General features: G+C 41.3%; 2 protein-coding genes and 1 long non-coding RNA gene across 11 annotated transcripts in view; 1 reads left to right on the forward strand and 2 right to left on the reverse strand.

The window, feature by feature from the left end:
• LOC105476063 (sperm associated antigen 1) overlaps positions 1-15,146 on the reverse strand; it is a 78,938-nt gene extending 63,792 nt beyond the window's left edge. The window contains exons 1-3 of one of the 6 annotated variants that reach the window (XM_011731696.2): positions 15,023-15,146; positions 10,768-10,909; positions 5,843-6,002 (exon numbers count right to left, since the gene is read on the reverse strand). In XM_011731696.2, coding sequence (XP_011729998.2) covers positions 5,843-6,002; positions 10,768-10,907 — 300 coding nt within the window. In that variant the 5' untranslated portion in view covers positions 10,908-10,909; positions 15,023-15,146. Of the gene's footprint in view, positions 1-5,842; positions 6,003-9,614; positions 9,720-10,767; positions 10,910-13,736; positions 13,894-14,311; positions 14,490-14,524; positions 14,656-15,022 lie in introns of those variants that run through there. The other 5 variants (XM_011731693.2, XM_011731695.2, XM_011731694.2 and 2 more) reach the window with 5 other exon arrangements.
• Positions 15,147-19,426: 4,280 nt separating this feature from the next.
• On the reverse strand, positions 19,427-23,193 carry LOC105476059 (RNA polymerase II, I and III subunit K). 4 transcript variants are annotated; one of them, XM_024790956.2, is made up of 4 exons: positions 23,061-23,193; positions 21,866-21,935; positions 21,356-21,448; positions 19,427-20,156 (listed from the first exon to the last, which is right to left on the reverse strand). In XM_024790956.2, the coding sequence occupies exons 2-4, from the start codon at positions 21,924-21,926 to the stop codon at positions 20,134-20,136; spliced, it is 177 nt and encodes a 58-aa protein (XP_024646724.1). In that variant the 5' UTR covers positions 21,927-21,935; positions 23,061-23,193; the 3' UTR covers positions 19,427-20,133. The 4 variants fall into 4 exon arrangements, with proteins under 4 accessions (XP_024646724.1, XP_024646725.1, XP_024646723.1 ...); XM_024790957.2 differs by lacking the exon at positions 23,061-23,193 and adding an exon at positions 22,573-22,693; XM_024790955.2 differs by lacking the exon at positions 23,061-23,193 and adding an exon at positions 22,569-22,643.
• On the forward strand, positions 22,692-23,891 carry LOC112425588 (uncharacterized). The gene is made up of 2 exons (XR_003016704.2): positions 22,692-22,787; positions 23,139-23,891. It is a non-coding gene; the product is annotated as an uncharacterized lncRNA (long non-coding RNA).
• Positions 23,892-26,880: the final 2,989 nt, after the last annotated feature.

Raw genomic sequence — 26,880 nt, forward strand, 5'->3', positions numbered from 1 at the left:
AAATGCAAAAATTAGCTGGGCGCGGTGGCATGTGCCTGTAATCCCAACTACTCGGGAGGCTGAGGTAGGAGAATCACCTGAACCAGGGAGGCACAGGACAGTGATTATTGAAAGAAAGGGGAACAAATGAGGTAAGCCCTACATTTGCTCCAACTCACTGTCTGCAGTTTCCAGGCTGCAGCACAGTTAAAGTACCCAAACAGAACCCTGTGGTCTTGCTGAATTCAGCAGACAAAGTTTGGACGTTAGGGAGACCAAGACTATGAGGTTTCAGGGGAAAAAATATCAGAGAGGAGGAAGCTGTACAGAAAGAGAGCTCTAAAGATAACCTGAACAGCCTTGTATCTATTTGAAAAATTGAATTCACAGTTAAAATCTTTCCTACAAAGAAAACCCCAGGCCTATACAGTGTCAACAGTGAATTGAAAAAATTTAAGAAAGAAATAATACCAATTACATACCAACTTTTTTAGAAAACAGAAGAGGAGACAATACTTCTCAACTCCTTCTATGAGGCCAGCATTACCCTGCTACCAAAACCAGGCAATGGCATTACAGGAAAATAAAACTATTGACCAATATCTCTCATGATCATAGACACAAAAACCCTTCACAGAATTTTAGCAAATCAAATCCAGGAATATATTTGTAAAAGATATATCATGACCAAGTAGAGTTTATCCTGGAATGTAAGGTTGGTATAATATTTGAAAACAATCTACATAATTTACCTTATTAACAGACTACAAAGAAAATCATCTGTTCATCTCAATAAATGCAGAAAAAGCATTTCACAAAATTTAAAACCCATTCATGATAAAAATTCTCATCAAACAAGGAACAGAAGAAAACTTCAACTTGATAAAGGGCATCTACACAAAATTTAAAGCTCACATTATATTTCATAGTGCAAGTCAAAATGATTTCCCTGTAAGACTGGGAAATAGGCAAGGATATCTGCTCTTACCGCTTCTACTAAACTGGAGGTTCTAGCCAGTTCGATAAGGCAAGTAAAAAAAATAAATAAATAAATGGCAGACTGGAAAAGAAGCAAATCTCTCATTTTTCACAGATGGCATGACCCTGCAGGTAGAAAATCCAATGAATCTACAAAAACATTCCTAGAACTAATCCATGAATTTAACAAAATTGCAGGATATGAAGTCAATATGAAAAAGCAATTAGATAAATATAAACTTGTACAATTAAAAATTGAAATTAAAATTAGGTATCTGGAGTAGTCAAACTTACAGGAACAGCAATAGAATGGTGGTTGCTAGAGGATAGGGGAGTGGGGAAAATGGGGAGTTGTTTAATGAGTATAGCGTTTGTTTTGCAGGATGAAAAAGTTCTGAAGAGTGGTTGCACAACCATGTGAACATGCTTAACACTACTGAACTGTACACTTAAAACTGGTAAAGATAATACATTTCATGTAATATGTATTTCACTATAATGAAAAAAACAAACTTTCATAACTGAGGTGACAGGATGAGCAAAACATTGAAATTACAAAAATATTAACATTTATAATAGCATGAGCTACATGTAATGCTTAGGAATAAGTTTAGCAAAACTATGCAAGAACTATATACTGAAAACTATAAGACATTGCTGTAAAAAAAAAATTGAAGACTTAAATGAATGGAGAAATATACAATGTTCATGGATCCGAAACCTCAGTATTAAGATGTCAGTTCTTCCAAAATTGATCCATAAATTCAACACAATCCCAATTCAAACACAAGCAAGTTATTTTATAATAAGCAAAAGACCTAAAATAGCCAAAACAACTTTTAAAAAGAACAAAGGTGGAAGACTTGCACTAACTCCAGCCTCTTTTTTTTTCAGCCTTTTATTACAGTAAAATTTCAAGAGTTACTGTAAAACTATTGCAATCAAGACAAGAAGGTAATAAAGATGGACATTTAATATAATGAAACATGCTACTGTGGACAGACTGCCTGTGGGGTAGCCTTGCTTATCAAGGAGTATAAAATAAATAAATAAATATAAAAATTAAAATAATGAAACAGAATTGAGGGAGTCAGAAATAGACGTGCACATAAGATCAATTGATTCTTTTTTTTTTGAGACAGTCTTGCTCTGTCATCTAGACTGGAGTTCAGTGGCACCATCTCAGCTCACTGCAACCTCTGCCTCCTGGGTTCAAGCAATTCTTGTGCCTCAGCCTCCTGAGTAGCTGGGACTACAGGCACATGCCACCATGCTCAGCTAATTTTTGGTATTTAGTAGAGATGGGGTTTTGCCACGTTGGCCAGGCTGGTCTTGAACTCCTGACCTCAGGTGATCCACCCACCTCAGCCTCCCAAAGTGCTGGATTACAGGCGTGAGCCACTGTGCTCAACCCAGTTGATTTTTTTTAAAAAGATTTTTTAGAGATGAGGTCTTGCTGTGTTGTCCAGCCTAGAGTTAAACAGCTATTCACAGGCTTGGTAATAGTGCACCATAGCCTAAAACTCCTGGGCTCAAGTGATCTCCTTGTCTCAGCCTCCACAGAAACTGGGACTACAGGCATGCACCACCACACCCAGCTTTGGTCAACTGAGTTTTGACAATGGTACCAAGAAATTTAAAGATAATATTTTATTAAACGGTGCTTGAATACTTTTTGTTCAAACACCAATACGAAAATTAAAACTGATTATAGACCTAGATATAAGAATTAAAACTATAAACTTTCTAGGAGAAAAATTAGAGGTCCTGGATTAAACAAAGATTTCTTAGATAAAACACAAAAGCCCAAACAATAAAGAAAAGATTTCATCAAAAGTTAAAACTTGTACTCTTCCAAAGATACTGTTAAAAAAAAATGAAAAGAGGCTGGGTGTGGCGGCTCACACCTGTAATCCCAGCACTTTGGGAGGCCAAGACGGGCAGATCACCTGAGGTTGGGAGTTTGAGACCAGTCTGACCAACATGGAAAAACCCCATCTCTACTAAAAATACAAAATTAGCTGGGCGTGGTGGCTCATGCCTGTAATTCCAGCTACTCAGGAAGCTGAGGCAGGAGAATTGCTTGAACCTGGGAGGCAGAGGTTGCGATGATCTGAGATTGCGCCATTGCACTCCAGCCTGGGCAACAAGAGCAAAACTCTGTCTCAAAATAAATAAATAAATAAATAAAATAAAAGATGGCTGGGCATGGTGGCTCATGCCAGTAATCCCAGCACTTTGAGGGGCCAAAGCAGCCCAGGTATTCAAGACTAGCCTGGACAACATAGTGAAGCCCTGTCTCTACAAACAATTAAAAAAAAAAAAAAAAAAAAAAAGCCAAGCATGGTGGTGCACACCTGTGGTCCCAGCTACTCTGTAGGTAGAAGTGGGAGAATTGCTTGAGTCTGGGAGATCAAGGCTGCAGTGAGTCATGATGGTATCACTGCACTCCAGCCTGGGCAACAGAGCAATGTATCTGATAAAGAACAAGTACTTCATAACTCAATAAGAACACAATGCAATTTTGTTTTTTAATGGGCAAAGGATGTAAAGACACTTCACAATAGAAGTTACATGAAAAGACACTCAATGTCATTAGTCATTAGAGATACGCAAATTAAAACCACAATGAGATACCTGGTAGAGTGGCTAAAACTAATAAAACTGACAATACTATGTGCTGACCAGGATATAAAGCAGGTGGAAATTTTATATATTGCTGTCAGGATTGCACAATGGTACAGCCACTTTGGAAAACATTTTGGCAGTTGAAACATAGTATATTTAGGGCTCAGTATTATCTAGGTTTTAGGCATCCACTGGGGGTCTTATCAAAGGTAAGTGGGTAAACAAACTGTAGGATATTCATACAATTCAATACTACTCAGCAACTCAGAGGAATGAACTATAGACACAAGCAACCACATAGATGAATCTCAGAAGCATTATGTAAGTGAAAGAAGACACACAGGAACGACAACATACTGTATGATTACATTTATACACAAGTCTAGAAAAGGCAAAACTATGCTGACAGTTCCGTGGTTGCCAAAGCCCAGGCAGTGGGGTCTGCACTGACCACAAATGGGCAAGAGAAAAGTTTTAGTGGTGATGGAAATGTTCGGTATCATATACATTTGTCAAAACTCAGTGAAATGTACACTATAAAGGTGGTAATTTTTATGGAATATAAATTTTACCTCAATAAAGCTGATTAAAAGAAATCTGTAAATATTTAAGAAATTTAAGTGACAGATCCATGAAAGATAACTCAACTTTACTAGTAATCAAAAAATATACTACAATAGTCCTCCCCTTATCTGTAATTTTGCCTTCTGTGGTTTCAGTTACCCACAGTCAACTGCAGTCCAAAAATAGGTGAGTACAATACAGTAAGATATTTTGAGAGAAAGAGAGCTCATATACACATAACTCTTACAACAGTATGTTGTTATAATTGTTCTGTTTTTTTAGTTATTGTTCATCTTTTACTGTGCCTAATTTATAAGTTAAATTTTATCATAGACATGCATATAGAGGAAAAAACATGGTATATTTAGGCTTCAGTACTATCTGCAGTTTTAGGCATCTACTGGGGGTCTTGGAAAGTATGCCCCAAAGATAAGAAGGGACTATGGTACTACCATTTTTTCAACTATTTAATTGACTAAAAATGATTACAGTATCCAATAAAGAGTACCTAAAAATGGGCATTTTTTTTTTTAAATAAAGAAACCAGGTCTCTCTGTATTGTCTAGGCTGGCCCCAAACTCTTGGGTTCAAGCAATCCTCCCTGAGTAACTGGGACTATAGGCACACACCACTGCACCTGGCTTGGGCATTCTTATACACTGTTGGGGTTGATGTATGAAGGTACAACTTTTCTGAGAACATACGTTTGAAAAGCCTTAAAAACATTCAAACCCTTTGATCAAACAATTTAAATTTTTTCTCTCTCTCTTGCTTTTCGTTGTTAGACAGGGTCTCACTCTGTCACCCAGGCCAGAGTGCAATGACACCATCACAGCTCACGGCAGCCTCAATCTCTCAGGATAAAGCGATCCTCCTGTCTCAGCCTCCTGAATGGCTGGGACTACAGGCACATGTCACCATGTCCAGCTAAGTTTTGTATTTTTGTAGAGACAGCTCTGACTATGTTGCCCAGGCTGGTCTCCTGGCCTGAAGTGATCCTTCTGACTCAGCCGCCCAAAGTACTGGGATTACAGGTGGTGTGAGCAACCACACCTGACCAAGCAATTTGAATTCTAATAATTTATCCTGAGGAAATAATCAGGGAGGTGCAAAAAATAGGCCAGGCATGGTGGCTCATGCCTGTAATCCCAGCACTTTGGGAGGCCGAGGTGGGCGGATCACCTGAGATCAGGAGTTCGAGAAGTCTGGCCAACATGGTGAAACCCCATCTCTACTAAAAATACAAAAATTAGCCAGGCATGGTGGCATGTGCCTGTAATCCCAGCTACTGGGGAGGCTGAGGCAGGAGAATCATTTGAACCTGGGAGGCAGAGGTTGCAGTGAGCCGAGGTCACACCACTGCACTCCAGCCTAGGCGACAAAGCGAGACTCCATCTCAAAAAAAAAAAAAAAAAAATTACAAATAAACATGTTTATTCAGCACTATTTATTGAAGATGATTAAAGGTTTTTTAATAGGATGGAATATTATTCAGCTAATTTAAATGCACACATGTATGGACGTGCACACACACACAAATTTGCAATGTTCCCCTGGGTGTAAAAAGCGACCAATCCTGCCTAATTGACACTAGAAGCCCTTTACGGACAAACAAGAAGCCTAGGATTTCAGATAAGTAAACACATATACAATGTCTCAACAATATCTGTGGAAAATTGGTATTACTCTATACCTTTATATCATCATCAATTTTTTCCCATTCTTCAGCTGTAAAACTGGCTGCTGTTGCTGCTGGTTTCTCTTTCCTCAAAGCTCTACTTTCAGGGGCCAAGGCTTCAAGGTGCTTTTCACAAAATTCTGTAAGTTCAGGATAATATCCTTCCTCGCCAGACCTTAAAAAGAAATAAATAAGTTTTAGAGTTAGCACCTTATTTAGGATCATCTAGACCAGTGGTTTGCAGGCTGGGTTCCATGGAGCCCTAACGTTCTGTGGAGATCTCAAGGGCTGCTTCCCAGTCTCTTTCCTCAACCCGCACAGTCTCAATTTTTACCCATTAATCTACGGAACGATACAATGAAGAAAAAAAAGGAACTCCAAAGGAACCAATTTTCATCATACACTTTAAAAACTGGATAAGGGTGACTGGGGCGGGGTGGTCCCCAGCACCGTGGAGGCAGTGGGGCTGCTCCGCGGAGTTGGCGTGGGTTCTGGGTTCATCCCGGCACCACCACGTGAATGGGTTCCTTTAAATCACTCTGAGGTCTGACCCGCGGCTGGCATAAAAAGTACTCTGTTCCTGAAAGTACACCTTTCACAGCAGTCTTATAGTTTGCAACAGAAGAATTTCAGAATTTCAAGTTCCTGCTCCAAGAAGTGCAATTATTATCAATGATGGAATATTAATATATCCCGTACAGACTGCTGGAAATGTTTTTCTAAAACATGGTTCAGAACTGCGAATTATTCCTAGAGTCGTGATGGAAGTTGTTAATATTGCCTGCTTGGAACATACAATTACCTTTCAGAATAAATATTGGTATTTTTTGTTGCCGTAAAATTGAAATCAGGCATTTAACGCACGATGAAAACACCAAGAGTCAATGAATAATAAGACTCATCTGTCCCTTTTTGTTGTCTGTACTCTTCATGTGAAGAGGGAATGCATATGAATTAAGCGTAATAGTGTCACAGAACATTGCTACCTCACACACAAACAGGTAGTTCATTTGGGGTAAATGGATTATCCAACTATTTTATAACTGGGCATTTCTGATAATTTTTTGGAAAACATTTGAAACATTAAAATTTACTGAATCTTACATATTTGTCTGAGTTAAAAATATAAAAAGAATTATGGATCATGGATGGCAATTTGTTTGATAGCATCTGGTTTGCAGACTCATAGTTTGATTTTTAATTAAATATATAGCTTATGATGAAGTCAATAAACATATCAATGAATAGTTAACTATATTAAATTTTCATCAGGCTGGGCGCTGTAGCTCAGGCCTGTATTCCCAGCACTTTGGGAGGCCGAGGCAGGCGGATCACTCGAGGTCAGGAGTTCGAGAACAGCCTGGCCAACATGGCGAAACGGACTCTCTACTAAAAGTACAAAAATTAGCCAGGCAAGGCAGCGAGCGCCTGTAATCCTAGCTACGTGGGAGGCTGAGGCAGGAGAATCGCTTGACCCAGAAGGCAGAGGTTGCAGTGAGCCAAGATCACGCCACTGTACTCCAGTCTGGGTGACAGGGAGAGACTCTGTCCCAAAAAAAAAAAAAAAAAAAAAAAATTGTCATTTACTTTTTTTAAGTTTCAAATCTCATGTATCATATAAATTTCAGTTTAATATCAACCAAAGAAACAAAACTTTAGCAAAAATGGAATGATATTTTCTCTTCAACATATGTATGTTCATATGTTCATTTTGTACATGATATTAAACTCATAAAGTCAGTATTAGAGACTGGCAGAAAGATAATTTGGACTTCCTTTTCAACAAAGATTTTCTGTTCATAGTTAAATTTTTTTTTTCAAAGAGGTAGGAAGAAAATGGCAGATAAACAGCTTAAACAAAACACCCTGAAATTCAACCACTCAAGGAACAGAATTCTTTCCTTAGAGAGTTAAATGGAGACATCTGTTCCTTTTATTTTAAGGAAAATCAGTCTTTTCCCATTCTTTTGTAGGTCTGTTCATTCTTACATTTCTAGAAAAATATAAATAAATTTCATTTCCCACTTTGGGAGGCCGAGGCGGGCGGATCACAAGGTCAGGAGATCGAGACCACGGTGAAACCCCGTCTCTACTAAAAATACAAAAAATTAGCCGGGCGAGGTTGTGGGCGCCTGTAGTCCCAGCTACTCGGGAGGCTGAGCCGGGAGAATGGCTGGAACCCGGGAGGCAGAGCTTGCAGTGAACCGAGATCGGGCCACTGCACTCCAGCCTGGGCGACAGAGCGAGACTCCGTCTCAAAAAAAAAAAAAAAAAAAAAAAAAAAAAATTTCATTTCCAAATTAAATTTTAAAAAACAATTCCAAGTTCAATATATTATCACTGAATTAGGCTATTCATAGAATTTCTTGGAACCAACATTATTATAACTGTAGCTTTCCAACTGTTTCATCCAATAAACTTTTCATTTTTATTTATCCGTCCTTGACCAAGTATACATGATAATATTCTGCTAAAAAAGGGAAAACAATTGATATTACTGATTTTTCACTTTCCATCAGTGTCTGGCTGGGGACCAACAGGGAAGACAGGAAGCTAAAGGTGATGAAAGAGAAAAAGGAAAGAACCCAGCGATAAGGAATAGGGATAGAGGAAATAAAGAACCACCACAGAGCAAAAGGAATTCTAGATTCCTGGAAAGTAGCTCATGCTCCACAAGTGTCTTCTGCAATAGAACTCTGGTCTCTAAATGAAAATAGCTCAAGAGATCCAAAGAGGCCCCGGCACTTTGGGAGGCCAAAGCAGGAGGATTGCTCAAGTCCAGGAGTTTGACATCAGCCTCGACAACATAGTGAGATCCAGTCTTAAAAAAAAACACACACAAAAAAAAAAAGAAGAAAGAAAGAAAGAAAGAGAGAGAGAGAGAGAGAAAGAGAGAGGGAGGAAGGAAGGAAGGAAGGAAGGAAGGAAGGAAGGAAGGAAGGAAGGAAGGAAGGAAGGAAGGATAAAAGAAAAGAAATCCAAAAGAGGTGTCACAGGTTGGTACTCCTCAGGACAGAACACCTGCATATCAATCAGCCAGCTCCACTGGTAAATCATATGTTCCCTGGCCCTACCCCAGATTTTTTGAAGCAGAATTGCTGGGAATAGGGTCCTCAAATATGCATTTTTAACAATCACATTTGATGTATATTCAGTGGGACAGTCACTAGGATGGGGCTCTACCCTGAAAAGGTCCTGATTCCCTGCCTTCTGGTATTACCTTCAGGCCTCCCCGCCACCCTCCATGTGATCAGCGTGTGGTGGGTCACCCTCCTTTGTTGTCAGGTGATATGAAGTGGGAAAGTGCCACCAGCCTAGGTTGGTGAGATAAGCTTATCTCCTAATAGCTTTTTTTTTTTTTTTTAATTTTTTGAGACTGTCACCCAGGCTGGAGTGCAGTGGCACAACCAGGGATCACTATAGCCTCCAAGGCCAAAGCAATCCTCCCACCTCAGCCTTCTGAGTAGCTGGGATTACAGGTCGAGATAATTTTTGTATTTTTTGTAGAGACAGGATTTTACCCTGTTGCTCAGGCTGGTCTTGAACTCCTGAGCTCAAATGATCCACCTGCTTCGGCCTCCCAAAATGCTAGTGTTGCAGGCATGAGCCATCACACCCCACCCTAATGGCTGCTTTCACAACTACTTTACCTTCTCCTAGAAAATGTAGAGAAGCCAAGAAAAATGCCCTCCTGGATACTAATTAGCCTAAGTCTCATGCTGGCAGTAGACCTAGGTGAAACTCTCCAAACTAACCATAGGATCAAAACCACTATTTTGGGACCTACCATGCATGGGCAAAAACAACAATCTCAATATTTGAGAATTTTCTTCAGTATTTCTTGTGGGCGGCAAGCCACCCAGGTGCTGAGGCAAGAGACTGACGGCACGAGCTGTTCCAGTGTAATAAAATATATAAAATAAAAATAGTTATACTAGATATAGATCATAGATATGATTATATATGAATATCATTAATCATTAGTTTGTAGCAATTACTCTTTATTCCAATATTATAATACTCCTCATTTTACAATCATAACCTAGGAAAAACCAGGCCATACAGAGATTGGAGCTGAGGGGACATAGTGAGAAGTGACCAGAAGACAAGAGTGCGAGCCTTCTGTTATGCCCTGGCAGGGCCGCCAGAGGGCTCCTTGCTCTAGCGGTAATGCCAGCGTCTGGGAAGATGCCTGTTGCCAAGCGGACTGGGGTTTAGCGGTAGCGTCAGTGTCAAGGAAGAACACCCGATACTTAGCAGACCGGGAAAGGGAGTCTCCCTTTCCCCAGGGGAGTTTATAGAGAAGACTCTACTCCTCCACCTCTTGTGGAGGGCACCTCTTGTGGAGGGCCTGACATCAGTTATCCGGAGGCCTAACCATCTCCCTGTGATGCTGTGCTTCAGTGGTCACGCTCCTAGTCCGCCTTCATGTTCCATCCTGTACACCTGGCTCTGCCTTTTAGATAGCAGTAGCAAATTAGTGAAAGTACTAAAAGTCTCTGATAGCAGAAATAAAGACGTAAGCTGTCTCTCTCTCTCCCCTCCCTTTCTCTCTGTCTCGGCTGCCAGGCAGGGAAAGGCCCCCTGTCCAGTGGACATGTGACCCACGTGACCTTACCTATCATTGGAGATGGCTCACACTCCTTACCCTGCCCCTTTGTCTTGTATCTAATAAATATCAGTGCAGCCTGGCATTCGGGGCCACTACTGGTCTCTGCGTCTTGGTGGTAGTGGTCCCCGGGGCCCAGCTGCCTTTTCTTTTATCTCTTTGTCTTGTGTCTTTATTTCTACAATCTCTCGTCTCCGCACACGGGGAGAAAAACCCACTGACCCTGTGGGGCTGGACCCTACAATTTCTAACGTAGCTTTTACCTTTAGAAGGCAACAACAGGATAATTAAAACGGTCATACTAAAACATGAAATGATTTTAAATGCTTACCTGAGCACGCAAAGAATTTTTTCCAGATGTTTAACATCTGAACATTTTTCAATGTATTTGAAATCCAGATGTTCAATGGGAATTTTAAATGTTTTTGTTGTTCCAAAGCCCCACAATGATGGATAATCTTTGGTGGTCATAGCTGAAATACAATATTTAAAAGTTATTAATCTAATGTATAAATAATACTCAATTTGGATAGTAGTAACCATGTAGGTACTTGTTTGTATTTTTTGAAGTTTTTAAATTTTTTTGTGGAGACAGGGTCTCCCTATGTTGCCCAGGCTGGTCTCTAACTTCTGGCCTCAAGCAATCCTCCTGCTTCAGGCTCCCAAAGTGCTGGCATTACCAGCATGAGCCATTGTACCTGTCCCACCTAGGTGTTCCTGGACCAAACTGAAGGTTGGCCTGCTAGTTTTTGTGGCCCAATAATGAGACGCAGATGAATTGAGGAGGAAGAGAGTATTTATTTCTGCAACTGGTTACAGGGAGAAGGCCTGGAAATTATCGCCAGACCAACTCAAAATTACAAAGTTTTCCAGAGCTTATATACCTTCTAAGCTATATGTCCATGTGTAAGTGTGCATTCATCTAAAGACATAAGTGATTAACTTCTTTTAATGTATAACTAAGGTCTGAGTCCTGAAGACCTTCCTCTGGGGTCTCAGTAAATTTACTTAATTTAAATGGGTCCAGGTGCTGGGGCGATTACCCTTATCTTGTCTCCTGCTAAATTACGGAGGTTTGGGGAGTTCCTTCAGACCCCCCATAAACTTATTTGTGGAGGTCTGGGGAGTTTCTTCAGACCCACAATAAAACTTGTTTAATCCTAAATGGGTCCTGTTAAAAATTCCTTTGCTATTTTGTCATGCTTTAAGGCCCAGGGAAGGCCTAGGCAAAACTCTTGGTGAGCTTTTGTTACATCCCAGCCTTTGTCTAAGGGCACTGGCTTCTAATATTTAACTTAACCCCTCAGTCAGTACTGAAACCGTTGTTATGGAGGCCTGTGTTAGTGAGACCTGGCCTGCCACATAGGTACTTCTGTATAAAAGGAGGTGGAGTGTTTTGTTTGTTTTTGTTTTTGAGATGGTGTCACTCTGTCACCCAGGCTGAAATGCAGTGGTGCAATCGTGGGCCACTGCAGCCTGACCTTCTGGACTCGGTGATCCTTCCACCTCAGACTCCTGAGTAGCTGGGACTACAGGCACGTGCCACCACTCCCAGCTAATTTCTCTTAGTTTTTTTGTAGAGATGGGGTTTCACCATGTTCCCCAGGCTGGTCTCGAACTCCTGGGCTCAAGTGATCCTCCTGCCTTGGCCTCCCAAAGTGCTGGGATTACAGGTGTCAGCCATCACACCCAGCCCTTCTAGGTACTTCTGTAGAAAAAGAAGGTAGAGGGTTTTTTCCATGGAGGAAGTCTACTAATTTTGAATTCTCTGTCCCTGATAACAACAGTTTACATTTATGGAGTTAAATTACTATGGGCCATACATGGATTACCTCACTTAATCTTTACTTAAGCGAAGCTGGAATACAATGACAGAGGAGGTTGTGGTGCCAAAACTGCTTTTTAAGATTTTTTTAATGTTAATTTTGAATGACCTTCTGTTAGTTTAGCTGTCTGTTAACATCCCATTCTTTGTGATTCACTACAAACATAAATAATAACCTCCTTTCTGTAACTTGCCTTAACACAATCCTTTTTCCCACCCCCTGCCTCCTTCTTCTCCCCGCCACACAATGAACTATGTTCTAAGGGCACTAAGGGCACTCTGTACATACCTCTCTCTCTCTCTTTTTTTTTTTTTTTTTTTTTTTTTGAGATAGAGTCTTGCTCTGTTACCCAGGCTGGAGTGCAGTGACACAATCCCGGCTTACTGCCACCTCCTCCTCCTGGGTTCAAGCGATTCTCCTGCTTCAGCCTCTCGAGTAGCTGGCATTACAGGTGTGGGCCACCACGCCCAACTAATTTTTGTATTTTTAGTAGAGATAGGTGGTCTTGAATTCTTGACCTCAAGTGATCTGCCTGCCTTGGCCTCCCAAAGTGCTGGGATCACAGGCGTGAGCCACCGTGCCGGGCTCTGTACTTACCTCTCTCAGCGCACATATTTGAATTATGTTTATTTGCCTTCCCTTCTAGATTGTGAAAGAGCTTACTTTATTTATCCTCATAGCTGCAGGGCTAACATAATAAGTAGTGCCTATACCCCTTCAGAAACATTCACTAAATTTAATTGAATTGGGAATAAGGAGGCCTTAGAGAAGTTCACTTTAAAGATACTGCTGCTAATGATAATGATAATAATAATAGCAACAAATATATAGTTATTAATGTATGCTAGGCACCATTCTCAGTACTTTACATATATTACTTCATTTAATCCCTCAATTACTGTATCGGGTAGATTTTATTTTAAGTGATGTTAGTAATAACAGTTAACATTTATGGAGCTAAATTACCATGTGCCATAGATGACCTCACCTAATCTTCAAAACCTCTCTCATAAAGGATATTAATAATTATTCCTATTTTATAAATGAGCAAGTCGACAAGTGAACTAAGGATAAGAGTCTCAGTAGGCTAACTACAGAGCCTACATACTTAACCACTGTACCAGTGATTTTCAAACGGCAGGTAGCAACCCATAAATAAATTTAGTGAGTTGCAATTAACATTGTTTTATAATGAGATGGAATACAATAAAAAATGGACTACCTGACATATAATATTAAAGTAAATATTGCTTTATAAAAACTTTTACTTCATGTCTACATAAATGGAAATTATGTGTTTATATAAATGCACGAGGTTATCAAGTAAACTATATTTCTTATTGTGGGTCACTGTCAAAGGTTTTTAAAAAACCCACTGTACTTGGGCAATAATTTTAAAAACAAGAAGTAGCAACGGGTCTAATTCATAGAAATATTTCTTTCAACCCTCTGGGAGTCTGTTTATATATCAGACCTCTGCAGAAAAGGATGACACTGTCCACTTCTCCAAATTCCTGCCGGCTTTGACTTAGGTATAAGATATAGACGACAGTTCTTAGTCTTCAGGATGAGACCTAGCTGATAAATCAGATGTGGCTTTCACCTCATACTTGCAGGGCCTATTGATGAATGGCTCCCATGACAAGGATAACCTTAAGGGTAGAAGTTACAGGAAAGCAAGATGAAGAACTTGTAAATTATTAATGCTGCCCAGAACAGAATGGGTTGCCTTAGGAGGATTTTTCCAAAGAATGGGGGATCTATGGTGGGAGAGATGTAAGCATCTAATGGGATTAAAATAGATTACCTTGAATTGAAGGTATTTTGCAACCCCTGAGATTTTATTATTTCAATAAAATGTGATTAAAAACACATGAAATGATAGAGCCATCTCTTACCTAATCAAATGAATTTCATTCTGAACACCGTTTTAACATTTCTGAGAATTTTTTTTTTAAAGACTAATCAAGTGCAGTAGTGAGAAGGGGAGAAAGAGTACAACAAGGAGTTGGATCTATAACTGAACAATTAAGTGAGAGAATTCACTACCTTTGGACCAAGTCTCTCTGAGAATCCTTTTTGAAAATTACCATTTTTTTTCCTTTTCTTTCTGTAGGATACACCTCAAGACTACTGAATATCCATCTCAAGTTCCAAAAACCAAGTTATACAATACTTTAGAACTCTTCCACCTCTGTTTGCAAAGTCTGTCTCTGATTGGGAAAACCTTCGGTCCTAGCTGGATTTACAGCTTAGTAATACCTCCAGTTCAAACTGCTGGGGCGTGCTAACGCGAAAAGCTGGGTCTCTCCCACCGAGGCACCCTCTTTCCTGCATCCACAGGGCCGAGCGCCCCCTGCAGTCGGGGACCGAAAAGAAACGGCATCCTGCCGCCGTGGCAACGGTTTCTATGTACAGCGGCGCCAGGACCCGCCGGGAGCGGGGAGCCCCACGGCCCAGCCGCAACGGTCTCAGTTGGCTCCCCAGTCCCTGGCTTGGGTCACCAGGGCTGACTGCGATAGTGGACCCGGGAACTCCAGCGTTGCCACCGCGCCCCGACACCCGCCACCGTCCCCCGCGGCCTGGAAAGCCCCGTGTGTTCCCCGGCCCTGAAGGACGTCCACCCCATGGCTCCCCTTCCCTCGCGGCCCACCGCCCCTTCGCCTCCCCGCCTCGACCTCTCACCCCTGCTCCGGGAAGTAAGGACTGAGATGCGACAGGTCTTCTATTCCCGGCCGGCAGGTACACACAGGCACTCACCTGGTTTTCAGCGCGCCGCCTCGGAGAGGTCGCGGCCGCCGCACCGACTCTAGCTGCGCTACAGGTGCTAAGGGAGGGGCTGGTCGCCCGGCCCGAGCCAAAGGCGACAGGCTGACGGCCGGGGCGGGGACTAGGCCTCTGCCACGCCCCGACCTGCTGTCCGGCAGATCTGCCCACCGGCCCCATGTTCACCTTCCCCGCCTTCACTGGCAGAGGGCCATTTGGGCATAAGACTTGGTGTGAGATGTCCCCTTACTCTCGTTTGAGTTTCAATTTGTTGTAGAGAGTTAAAACGCTGGAATCGGCTGGGCCCAGAGGGCTCAGGCCTGTAATCCTAGCACTTTGGGAGGCCGAGGCAGGAGGATGGCTTGAGGCCAGGAGTTCGAGACCAGCCGGGGCAACACAGTGAGAGCCTGCCTCTACAATATATATATGAATATATATAAAATATATAAATATTTTATTTATATATAAATAATTTTTAAATTTTTTTATTGTATTCATGTATTTAATTTTTTGGAGACAGAGTCTCGCTCTGTTGCCCAGGCTGGAGTGCAGTGTCGTGATCTTGGCTCACTGCAACCTCTGCCTCCCGGGTTCAAGCGATTCTCATGCCTCAGCCCCCCAAGTAGCTAGGATTACAGGTGCCCGCCACCACGCCCGGCTAATTTTTTTGCATTTTTAGTAGAGATGGAGTTCACCATGTTGGCCAGGCTGGTCTTGAACTCCTGACCTCAAGTGATCTGCCAGCCTTGGCCTCCCAAAGTGCTAGGATTACAGGCGTAAGCCACCACACCTGGCCCATAAATAAAATATATTTTTAAATGCTGTTAGTGGTCTGTTATCCTGGACTGCTATATTCCCTGCTAAGTAAATTGATTACTCCTATTTAACTATAAAAATGTAATTAAAATTTTAGAGTGCACTGCAACCAAGATTTACTTACTTCTTCCTCTTTAAACAAAAGAGTAAATGAAAGACAAGATTCCCTCTTCCTTTTCATGCATTCCACATTTTCTGAGTGCTGGTTATGAGTCAGGCACCATACTCAGCACGGGGATGAAAAGGTGAATAAGACAAAATACTAATACAACTCAGATGAGTAAAACAATAGAGGTTACTTGTCAGGAAATTTACTTCAGTTTTATAATTTCAAATAGTTAAAATAGATCATGAAGATCAAATTTCATTTACAGTGCCTGGCAGTTCTGTAAATTTATTTCTCTTTCCCTTTTGCACTTAAATTAGAGATCTGCAGTCTGCTACCAAGCACTGTTAGTGGCAAAAATTCTAATGCTTGGCAGGACATGGTGGCTTATGCCTGTAATTCCAGCACTTTGGGAGGCCAAGGCAGGCAGATTGCTTGAGCCCAGGAGTTCAGACCAGCCTGTGCAATATAGTGAGAGGCTTGCTCTATAAAATAAATTTTAAAATTTTTAAAAAAAGATCACTTTAGTCTTCATAGAGATAAAAGAAGGTATCATCCAAGAAACAAGGAGATAAGGCGAGGCCTGGTAAGGTCACTTAGCCAAGTAACAAGGGGTGGCGCAGGTGTTTGGACCCAAAGCCTTACACCAAAGCCCATATTGTTTACTAAGCTCTTAATTACTAACCAATCCATCAGTAAGTCCCATTGGCTCAATCTCAAAATGTAACCCACAGCCAGATACTTCTCACCACCTCCACAACTACAGCCCTGGCCCAACCACCATTACCACTAACTTTTAACTATTACAGATGGTCTGTTGTTTCTTTGTTGCCACCTGTCCTATATAGTCTATTCTCACACAACAGCCTAGTGATTCTTCACATCAGACCAGGTCACCCTCCTGCTTACTGTCCCAATGGCTTCACATCACAACACCCTAAGTGAGCTGGCCTCTGCCCATCTCTGGAACTTCATCTCCTTCCATTATCCCTCCTGTCATGAAGTTGGAGTCACATGGGCCTCATTCTGAAGTGGGAACAAGATTAAGCTCACTTTCCACCCCAGGGCTTTTACATGGAGTGTTTTCCCTGTTTCAATAATGTTCTTTCTCATTCTTCAGTCCACTTTGTTCAAATAACCACTCCACCTAAACTTATTACACAGAACTTATTCTAAGGAAGGGTGAGGACATGTGTGTATTATGTATGATGAGGCAACTTGTCGCCCAAGCTGGAGTGCAGTGGTGCAATCTTGACTCACTGCAACCTCCACTTCCTGGGTTCAAGCGATTTTCATGCCTCAGCCTCCCAATTAGCTGGAATTACAGGCATGTACCACCACACTCAGGTAATTTCTGTATTTTTAGTATAGACAGGGTTTCACCATGTTGGCCAGACTGGTCTTGAACTCCTGAGCTCAAGCGATCTTCCCGCCTTGGCCTCCCAAAGTGCTAGGATTACAAGTGTGAACCACTGGCCGGGCGCGGTGGCTCACGCCTGTAATTCCAGCACTTAGGAAGGCCGAGATGGGCGGATCACGAGGTCAGGAGATTGAGACCAGCCTGACTAACACGGTGAAACCCCGTCTCTACCAAAAAAAATACAAAAAACTAGCCGGGCGAGGTGGCGGGCGCCTGTAGTCCCAGTTACTCGGGAGGTGGAGGCAGGAGAATGGCGTGAACCCGGGAGGCGGAGCTTGCAGTGAGCTGAGATCCGGCCACTGCACTCCAGCCTGGGTGACAGAGCGAGACTCTGTCTCAAAAAAAAAAAAAAAAAAAGTGTGAACCACCACTCCTGGCTTCATTTCTGATTTCATTTTTGAATTTTTCGTAACTCCAATTTCTTAAGATAGCTATCTTAAAGCACTTTATCTCTATACTCCCTAAGATTATTTATAATCATAATTCTTTCAGTTTGATAATAAAGCTGAAGTTAAAAGAAATAAAGTGAATTGGCCAGTCATTGAGGGGCAGGGCTGAATTTGAACAAATTTCCATTCAGTACTTTTCCCATGGACAAAGATGTGCTTTTCAGTGTGTCCAGTCAGCAAGCAGTTTATAGGGTACCAAGTGATGTGCTAACATCAAGCTCAAGCTTACTAATTTTCATATTGACAGAGCACTATTCAAAAGAATATTTTTAAAGCAATTGTATATCAGTTTTTTCCTTGAAACTGTCTAGGTAGGTAAGAGGTAAAATTTCTTCTAGTTAATAGATGAAGGGAGCACAAAAAGGTAAGTGGCTGACCGAAAGCAGTCTGAAATACTTTTTGCATTAAGTTCTTCTGTCCAGTTAACCAGATTGACAATATTTAATTAAACTACTGATATGCAAAGGACTTAGTCTAAAATTAGAAGAGTTAAGAGAAGTGTATTATCCCATAAGTTGGGGTTTATCTGCTTAGGGAACTGTCATAAAGAAATAACATGTATTGGGACTCCCATATCTAAAAAGTTCAGGAAGTAATATATTAGAATTATAAAATTATGAAACCTCAATTTCATTACCAGCCTGGGCAATGTAGTGAGACCTCATCTCTACTAAAAATCAAAAGAATCAGCCAGCATGGTGGTACGTGCTTGCTGGCTATTCAGGAAGCTGAAGTGAGAGGATTATGTAAGCCTGGGAGATGGAGGCTGTAGTAAGCTATGATCATGCCACTGCACTCCAGTCTGGACAACAGAGGGAGACACTGTCTTAAAAAAAAAAAAAAAAAAAAATCTGAGCATGGCAGTATTTCATATAGCATGTAATAAATTTATAGAATTTAATATATGAAGATGGTAGTAAAAATACAGGTTTTTTTTTTTTTTTTTTTTTTTACAAAATATCATGGACAATATTTTGAATGTCAAAGACAGACATAGCTATTAATAAAGTTGGAATACATCTAATCTTTAAAATGCACATCAGGCTGGCCAACATGACATTCCACAACCATGGAATCCTTGAACAGAATAGCATGTAGGTGTGACCATTAATTCTACATCCCAAAGATCAGGTTAAAGACTTAAACATTTATCCAATAATTCAGTGTAAACCAATGCTCCCCTCCCCAGCCCTTGACTCAGGGTGTTGCTCTGTCCATCAGGCTGGAGTGCAGCAGCACGATTATGGCTCACTGTAGCCTCAAACTCTTGGGCTCAAGTGATCCTCCCATCTCAGCCTCCCGAGTCACTGCCTGTTCTTTTTATATCCTAAAAGTAGAACTGTTGACCTTAATGCGTGATTACACCTGGGAAACTACACTTGGCTTAATAGCCTGCTTATTCACTTTGCTTGGGGTTGATTTTGCCTTACAGAAAACAAAGTTTCCCTTCATGATTCTGAGATTTAAAAGAGAGTCAAACATTATATGAAAATACAGAAAGGCCTATACCTAGTAATAAATGAAAAACTGAACTCAAGATGATGTATGCGTATTGACAACAAGCAAAATGGTATACTCCATATCAAATGACACAGTGACACGGACAGTGGTTTCCAATAAATTTATTTAATCAGAACTTCAGAGGGTTCTAGAAACCTGCATTTTTAACAAGGACTGCAGATGATTCTAGATTTTGATTAAAAGTATGGTTTGGGGAAGCAACTTTACCCTTTATTGTATGTCAGATTACATATACAATAAAACAAAAAGTAATGTAATGGAACAAAAAATTGCTTTATACAGAATATTAGTAGATACCCAAATACAATATGGTCTTAAAAATAAAATCATATGTATATATAGTTGTATTCCTAAGTACAGTAGTGCCCCCCTCATCCAAAGTTTCCCTTTCTGTGGTTTCAGTTACCTGTAGTCAGCCACATTCTAAAATAGGTGAGTACTGTAAAAGAAGATATTTTGAGAGCAAGAGAGACCAACCACATTCACATAACTTTTATTACAGTATGTTAGCATTGTCCTATTATATTGTTATTAATCTCTTGCTATGCTTAATTTATACATTATACTTTATCATATATATATCTCTCTCACACATATATCATAGTATATATAGAAAAAACAGTGTATAAAGGTTTGGTACTATCTGAGGTTTCAGGAGTTCACTGGGGGCCTTGGAATGTATCCCCCAAAGATAAGAGAGAACTACTGTATGCAAAATCGAAATACAACAATCAGAAACGTTAAGACAGCAAATCCAAGTATAAGTGAAGACACTCCTCTGAATTCCCAGGTTTCATCGAGCATCAAAAACAACCACTGTATTAATTTTAGTTAAGGACAAAAATGGTACTTAAACATTATTAAAATTGAAGATTTCAGTCACTTTCTCTTTGCAATAAGCTGGTTATTTAACTTAAAATACAAAAAAGAATGGAATTCACTATTTACTATGATAACTGGTTTTTAAATAAACTAAAAACACTTTCAATTTTTATCACCACCTTTTCCATAAAATGTATCGAAAAACACTAAAGCAGGCCAGGCCCGGTGGCTCACGCCTGTAATCCCAGCACTTTGGGAGGCTGAGGCGGGCAGATCATGAGGTCTGGAGATGGAGACCATCATGGCTAACACGGTGAAACCCCGTCTTTACTAAAAAATACAAAAAATCAGCCAGGCATGGTGGCGGGCACCTGTAGTCCCAGCAACTCGGGAGGCTGAGGCAGAAGAATGGCGTGAACCCGGGAGGCAGAGCTTGCAGTGAGCCGAGATCACACCACTGTACTCCAAGCCTGGGCGACAGAGTGAGACTCCGTCTCAAAAAAAAAAAAAACACTAAAGCAATGTTAAAGGTGATAATCTGTCGATTTAAAAAAAAATGTGTTAGTTATAGCATAACAATTTACTCAGTATTTTCTTTTTCCACATAGGATCACACTATGTTGCCCAGGCTGGTCTTGAACTTCTGTAGCCTCCCAAAGTGCTAGGATTACAGGTGTGAGCCACCATGCTGGGCCTACTCTCAATGGTTGAACAATTTGTATGCTCAACTTTTTCCATTAGGTAGTATATGCAATATTTGTATTTCTTCTTGTGAACTTTAGCTTGTCCATAAAATCAAGCTCAAGAATGAATACTTATACAAATGTAGTCATGCATCCATAATGACGTTTTGGTCAAAGATGGATCACATATAAACAGTGGTCGCATAAGCTGATGCTACATTTTTGCTGTACCTTTTCTATGCTCAGATATACAAAAACATTGTATTACAACTATCTATAGTATTCAGTACAATAACACGCTGTACATGTGTGTAGCCTAGCAGCAATAAGCTATACCATATAGACTAGATGTGTATGTATAGTAGGATATACGGTCTAGGTTTCTGTAGGAATGATGAAATTGCTTAAGGACACAATTCTCAGAATGTATCCCTATCATTCATCTTTATCAACCCCAGCATTATTCATTTCCTCCTACCTTATATTTAGAAAGCACAGTTAAAAGGATACATCTTTTAGTCCTTTTCTTGTACATTATTCTGTATCCACATTCTCTGCATCTGATTGGATCCCTAGATTTTATTTCATTTTCTGTGTGACATTCTAGAATTAAAAAAAAAAAAAAAAATTTACTCAATGCCTAAAAGGAAAATATTACAGACAAATTATCTTAACTACATTTTTCACCTAAGGCAATTCAAAACACTAAAATATACTCAATCTCAAGGATGTGCTGCTATTATTAAATGTATTAGTTAGGAAAGAAAAGGGTTGTAGGCCATGCATATTTCCAGGAGAGAGAATGAAATCTCAATGAGTTTTGTTTTTTTCTGTTAGTAAACGGAAGACCAAGGACGAACCCAGGTCTACTGACCTCAAGGAGGTTTTTTTTTTATGGTTGCTAAAGTGTTCTACTTTATAACTTTGAAGACCAGTAACTCATTTAAGCAAAGAATAAATGTAACAATTTCAAAAAAACTTAAATAAAATATTCTTACTTTATGTAAGTGTTACTCTTACCTCCACAGATATATATCATTGGTTGCTGCTTTGGAGGTTGAACGTCCTTCTGGGTGTCCATTGTTAGCCCCTGAAATCACAGACTCAAATACTGAATATCTCAAAAGGGCTTCTCACAAGTCCATCTGGGCCCATTTTTCTCAGGAAAAGCTAAAAAGATCCCAATTCCTAATCTGCTCCTTTCCCCAAATCCTTGGTCTCAAGCACGAAATGCATACACACAAGTATTGAGCGTTTACCCGAAACTGGACATAATAACTACTCCATACATGATAGGCCATTATAATCTTCGTAACAATGCTCGGAGACATCACTCTTATTTTATAGATGAAGCGACCGATATTTAGACACGTTAATTTCCGCAGGATCACTCAGCTACTAAAAGTCAAAGGGATACAGATCTGACTGTAAAGCTCGCGTCTTCGTTTAACACAAGTTCTATTTTTCCCAAACTCTAGTAGAAGTTAGCCCAAAAAAAATTATATCCCTCAACAGGGGAACAGGCTAACCGAAGGAAAGAACAATGAAATAACTCCTATTGGCTAAACATCTAAACTAAAAGAAAACAGGGAAAAGAACGATAGCATGGACTGTATCCCCAGGCACTCTCAACTCTACCCCCATACCGGACCTTTTTACTCCAGGTGTCTTTCCAGTTTTGGCCCAGATATCCACCACAAACCCCAATCCGCCAATTCGCTACCTACACAGCACCGAAAAACTTCCCACTCCGCGTTTCCAAATACAACCCTCTCGTCTAGGCGTCAAGACCAACTTCCGGCGCTGGTACATGACGCACAGTGGAGTCTCTCTCTCTCTCTCTCTCTTTCTTTCTCCCCGCCTCTTCCGCCCCAGGGGTGGCCCGAGAGTCCGGATTGCGCAAAGGCGGTAAAGCAGGGGCTTTCTGTTAGATTTTACGGGTGTAAGTGCCTGTTTGTTCCCCAGCTATTTTAATTTTGCAGGAAAGCACAGCATTGTAACAGTTATGCAAGTACAAGGCGGTGTGTATTTCTGACTAATGTAGTGGTACAAAGTAACACTTTTCCAGAAGCGTAGAGGGTTAGGAGAAAAACCGAGATGACACTTTTCATGAAGTACTAGGCTAGCCGTTATTCGGACGAACGTAATAGAATCGACTACACCAATGATTTTCACGTGGAAAACACTTTTCCACATTGGTTTTAAAAATGGATACCTGTAGTGTGGCAGTGGGGCAGCTGCCGCTTATCCTTCTCTTGATTTTGTTTTTGCTTTCTGGCCCTTTCTCTTATAGGCTACTGAGAGGTGACAACGTGCCAGCAGACCTCGCTCGCTCTCCGCGCCTCCTTGGCCTCTGCGTTCGCTCTGGCCACGCTGGAAGTGCCCTTCAGCACGCGGCTGCGCTGTGGGGGCCCCTCTCTGGGGCTGGCCGAGGCCGGAGCCGGCTCCGTCTGCTCGCTGGGAGGTGAGGGAGAGGCGCGGGCGGGAGCCGGGGCTGCGCGGGGCGCTCGCGGTCCGGCACAGTTTCCGGGCGGGCGCGGCCTGCCGGCGCCTGTTGGGCTTGATCTGGGGAAGTGCCCCCTCTAGGCTGCCGGAGTGCCCGGGACTAGGTGCTGCAAAGTCCCGCGGCCAGTGCCAGTGAGAAGTGAAGCCGCCTGGGCTTCTGGGACGAGTGGGGACTTGGAGAACTTTTCTGTATGGCTAAAGGATTGTAAACACACCAATCAGCACTCTGTGTCTAGCTAAAGGTTTGTAAATGCACCAATCAGCGCTCTATGTCTAGCTAATCCGGTGGGGACTTTGAGAACTTTTCTGTCTAGCTAAAGGACTGTAAACGCATCAATCAGTGTTCTGTGTCTAGCTAAAGGTTTGTAAATGCACCAATCAGCACTCTAAAATGGACCAATCAGCGGGATGTGGGTGGGGCCAGATAAGGGAATAAAAGGCCGGCGGAGCCAGCAGAGGCAACAGGGTTGGGGACCCTTAGCATGGTGGAGAAGCTTTGTTCTTTTGCTCTTGGCAATAAACGTTAATGCTGCTCACTGGGTCCCAGCTGCCTTTATGAGCTGTAACACTCACTGCAAAGGTCTGCAGCTTCACTCCTGAAGCCAGTGAGACCACAAACCCACCAGAAGGGATGAGTAACTCCAGACAGGAGGAACAAACAACTCCAGATGGGCCACCTTTGTGAACTGTAACACCACAAAGGTCTGCAGCTTCACTCCTGAGGCCAGTGAGATCATGAAGGAACCAACGACTGGAAGGAACGAACAACTCGAGACACGCTGTCTTTAAGAACTGTAACACTCACTGCCCGGGTCCAAGGCTTCATTCTGAAAGTCAGCGAGACCAAGAACCGACCAATTCTGGACACACTACTGTTACATCCTTTGCCGAATCCGTTTACTTGTTTTAAAGCAAAGGCTAGCGTGATGGTAGCTACATGAACAACTCCCACTTAAATCTGAGAGATTTTGGTAGCTTTTGTTGTCTACTCTCCCTCCCTCCGTTCTATGTATTCCACCATAGAACAACAAAACACTCTGCTCAGTGGAGGTGTGTTCTTTCACATACCAAAATTTCAATATGATGGATCAGTTGGGTTCAGAACGTTTACGTTGGTTCCCCTTTTTTGCAGAAGATATTTTACTTAGTAGGGTGAAGAAAATGAAGCTAAAAAAATTAAAAAACAACTTGTTAATAACTATTTTAAAGTTAATGAAAGAAGTAGGCACTCTTTCCCCCAACACGCAATATGTCTGATATTTTATTAAGCAGGTTATACTCCTTTCGGGCTCTCCATCCAGAAATCTGAGAGCTTTGAGCTTCAGCTTTCACTTCCAGAAGTTAAAACTCCTTCTGTTGCATCTCCCCAGACCAGCTTGAGGGATTTAAGTTGATCTTTCCCAGGAAGATGCCATTTAAAAACCTTTCAGGGGAACAAGTAGTTCCTGGCTTCTTTCTTCACAGACAGGCTTACAGAGCATAAATATTTTAACCATTAGTACTGTCACAAAGTACCTTTCCTCTTAACCAAAGAGGTGATCTAACAGAAGAGGCACAATAGGCTTCCCTTTAAGAACTATTAGATGGAACCATTGTTAACCTAAGAGAGATGACAGAGTGTTCCCAAAAGTCATACTTTCATATTTACAAGCTATCTTGTATTCTAACTCTCCAGTTGAAATATCAAGATAATTCTGGTGCAGAACAATTATGGAGATCAAAATGGATCAACATAGGTAGAATACAAATGGGTCCTGGGGCCCTACAAAAGGGCAAGGTAATGACAAGTCATAGCAAGAAGATTCAGAATTTCAACAAGAATTTATGTTGGTGCTAGTTCCCAATCCAACATGCTCTTTCCTATCAGCAGAGACTGGTAGTTTTAGGATCACTTGGGAGTATGGTCAGTGTAAGCTACCCTATTATCAATGATAGCATTAACTAACTTTTTCTGAGCATGTACTACATGCCAGACGTCATTGTATTGCTTTGTTCTAATGGGGGTAGTTGTCTTGCCATCCTGGACAAGAGTGCTTTTTAACTCTTTATTCAGAAGGTTATGGAGATGCAAGTTGCTGTTTTTTTTTTCCCTGAATCTCTGTGTTTCCTTTTTCCTTGATTATATTCACTTAAATATGTCCAGAGAGCTTGAATATCATGGTAATTTGGGAAATCTCCCATTACGTTTTATTGGATGGTCCCAAAAAGAAGCATCAGATTTTGTGGTAAGCAGACGGCTTTTAGAGTTCTAAAGTCAATGATAGTGTGACACCCAATGCAAGAAAGAAAAGCAAAGGGCTGGGCACGGTGGCTCATGCCTGTAATCTCAGCACTTTGGGAAGCCAAGGTGGGCACATTGCTTCAGGTCAGGAGTTCAAAACCAGCCTGGCCAACATGGTGAAACCCTGTCCCTACTAAAAATACAAAAAATTAGCCAGACATGGTGGCATACACGTGTAATCTCAGCTACTCGGAAGGCTGAGTTGCAAGAATCGCTTGAACCTGGGAGGCGGAGGTTGCAGTGAGCTGAGATTGTCCCACTGCACTCCAGTTTGGGTGACAACGCGAGACTCTGTCAAAAAAAAAAAAAAAAAAAAAAAGGAAGCAAAAAGGCAAAAACTGTGGTGAGCAAAGAATATGAAATTACAGCTCAGTGGCTTAAATCCGGAGTATGTAAGTAAAGCTCAGGCAAACTACATGTAACTAGGTGCCCTTTTGTCTGTTTTTAAAGGTGGGGAGAGGTGACAGTGATTCTTCCTTGAACAATATAAAGGAGATATGATATGGTGTTTTAATCCTCAGTCATAATAAAATATCTCAAGAAAAATTAATTAACTGGAGAAAAAAGAAAAGGGCAAAGTTTAAATGGTTTTGGAGTTATGTGGATTTTATTTAACCATAGGCAAAATTCCCTGCCCTGTTTACATTGGGGTGGAGATGGGGAGCAGACATTAAACAAAAATGAGTAGATAATATGGGATTTTAGAAGATAATAAACTACACAGAGAAAATTCAGTAGAATTCTGCAGAATTGCAAATGTGGGGCAGGAAAGGGTAAAATGGCTGTAGTAGAGATTTGTTTGAAGAGCTAGAGAGGGTACTATTCACTCTACCAGTGAGTGTGAGGGTAGGCTTCAGAGAGGTGCTGTCTTGAAGAATGTGTAATTCATTAATTCTTTACAGTCCTACAAGTACCTCAAACTTAACCTCACACTAAATGCATCTTATTTTCTCTCAAGCCTATACTCTTCATTCCCTCACTCCTTGCCCCATGCAGTTGATTCTGCCAACTGAATATGTCACATCTTGGTTCTGCTCCACCCCTACTGCCTTCTGGAGAAATGCAGTAGCTTCCTACTGGTCTCCTGGCAGCCACCCTTGCCTCTCTTCATTCTGTCCTCCATTCTGCCACCGGAGTGGACTTTCTAAAAATGCTCTTCAAACTCTTAACGTGCATCCAGAACTTTCCAAGACTTAGCTTCTTCACTTCTCAGGAATTTTCTCTAATCCTTTCCTCCAACAACTCTTAG

The sequence above is a fragment of the Macaca nemestrina genome, chromosome 8, assembly GCF_043159975.1.
Source record: "Macaca nemestrina isolate mMacNem1 chromosome 8, mMacNem.hap1, whole genome shotgun sequence".
Lineage (NCBI taxonomy): Eukaryota > Metazoa > Chordata > Mammalia > Primates > Cercopithecidae > Macaca > Macaca nemestrina.

What these genes read in the sequence shown, in the direction of transcription:
- LOC105476059 (XM_024790956.2), bottom strand. Translation starts at nt 21,926, where the DNA reads ATGGACACCCAGAAGGACGTTCAACCTCCAAAGCAGCAACCAATGATA. An exon ending in AATGATATATATCTGTGGAG is followed by an intron (nt 21,449 to 21,865) that starts GTAAGAGTAACA and finishes TTTTAATTCTAG; the next exon opens with AATGTCACACAGAAAATGAA. An exon ending in CAAGAAAAGGACTAAAAGAT is followed by an intron (nt 20,157 to 21,355) that starts GTATCCTTTTAA and finishes AAATTAATACAG; the next exon opens with TGGTTGTTTTTGATGCTCGA.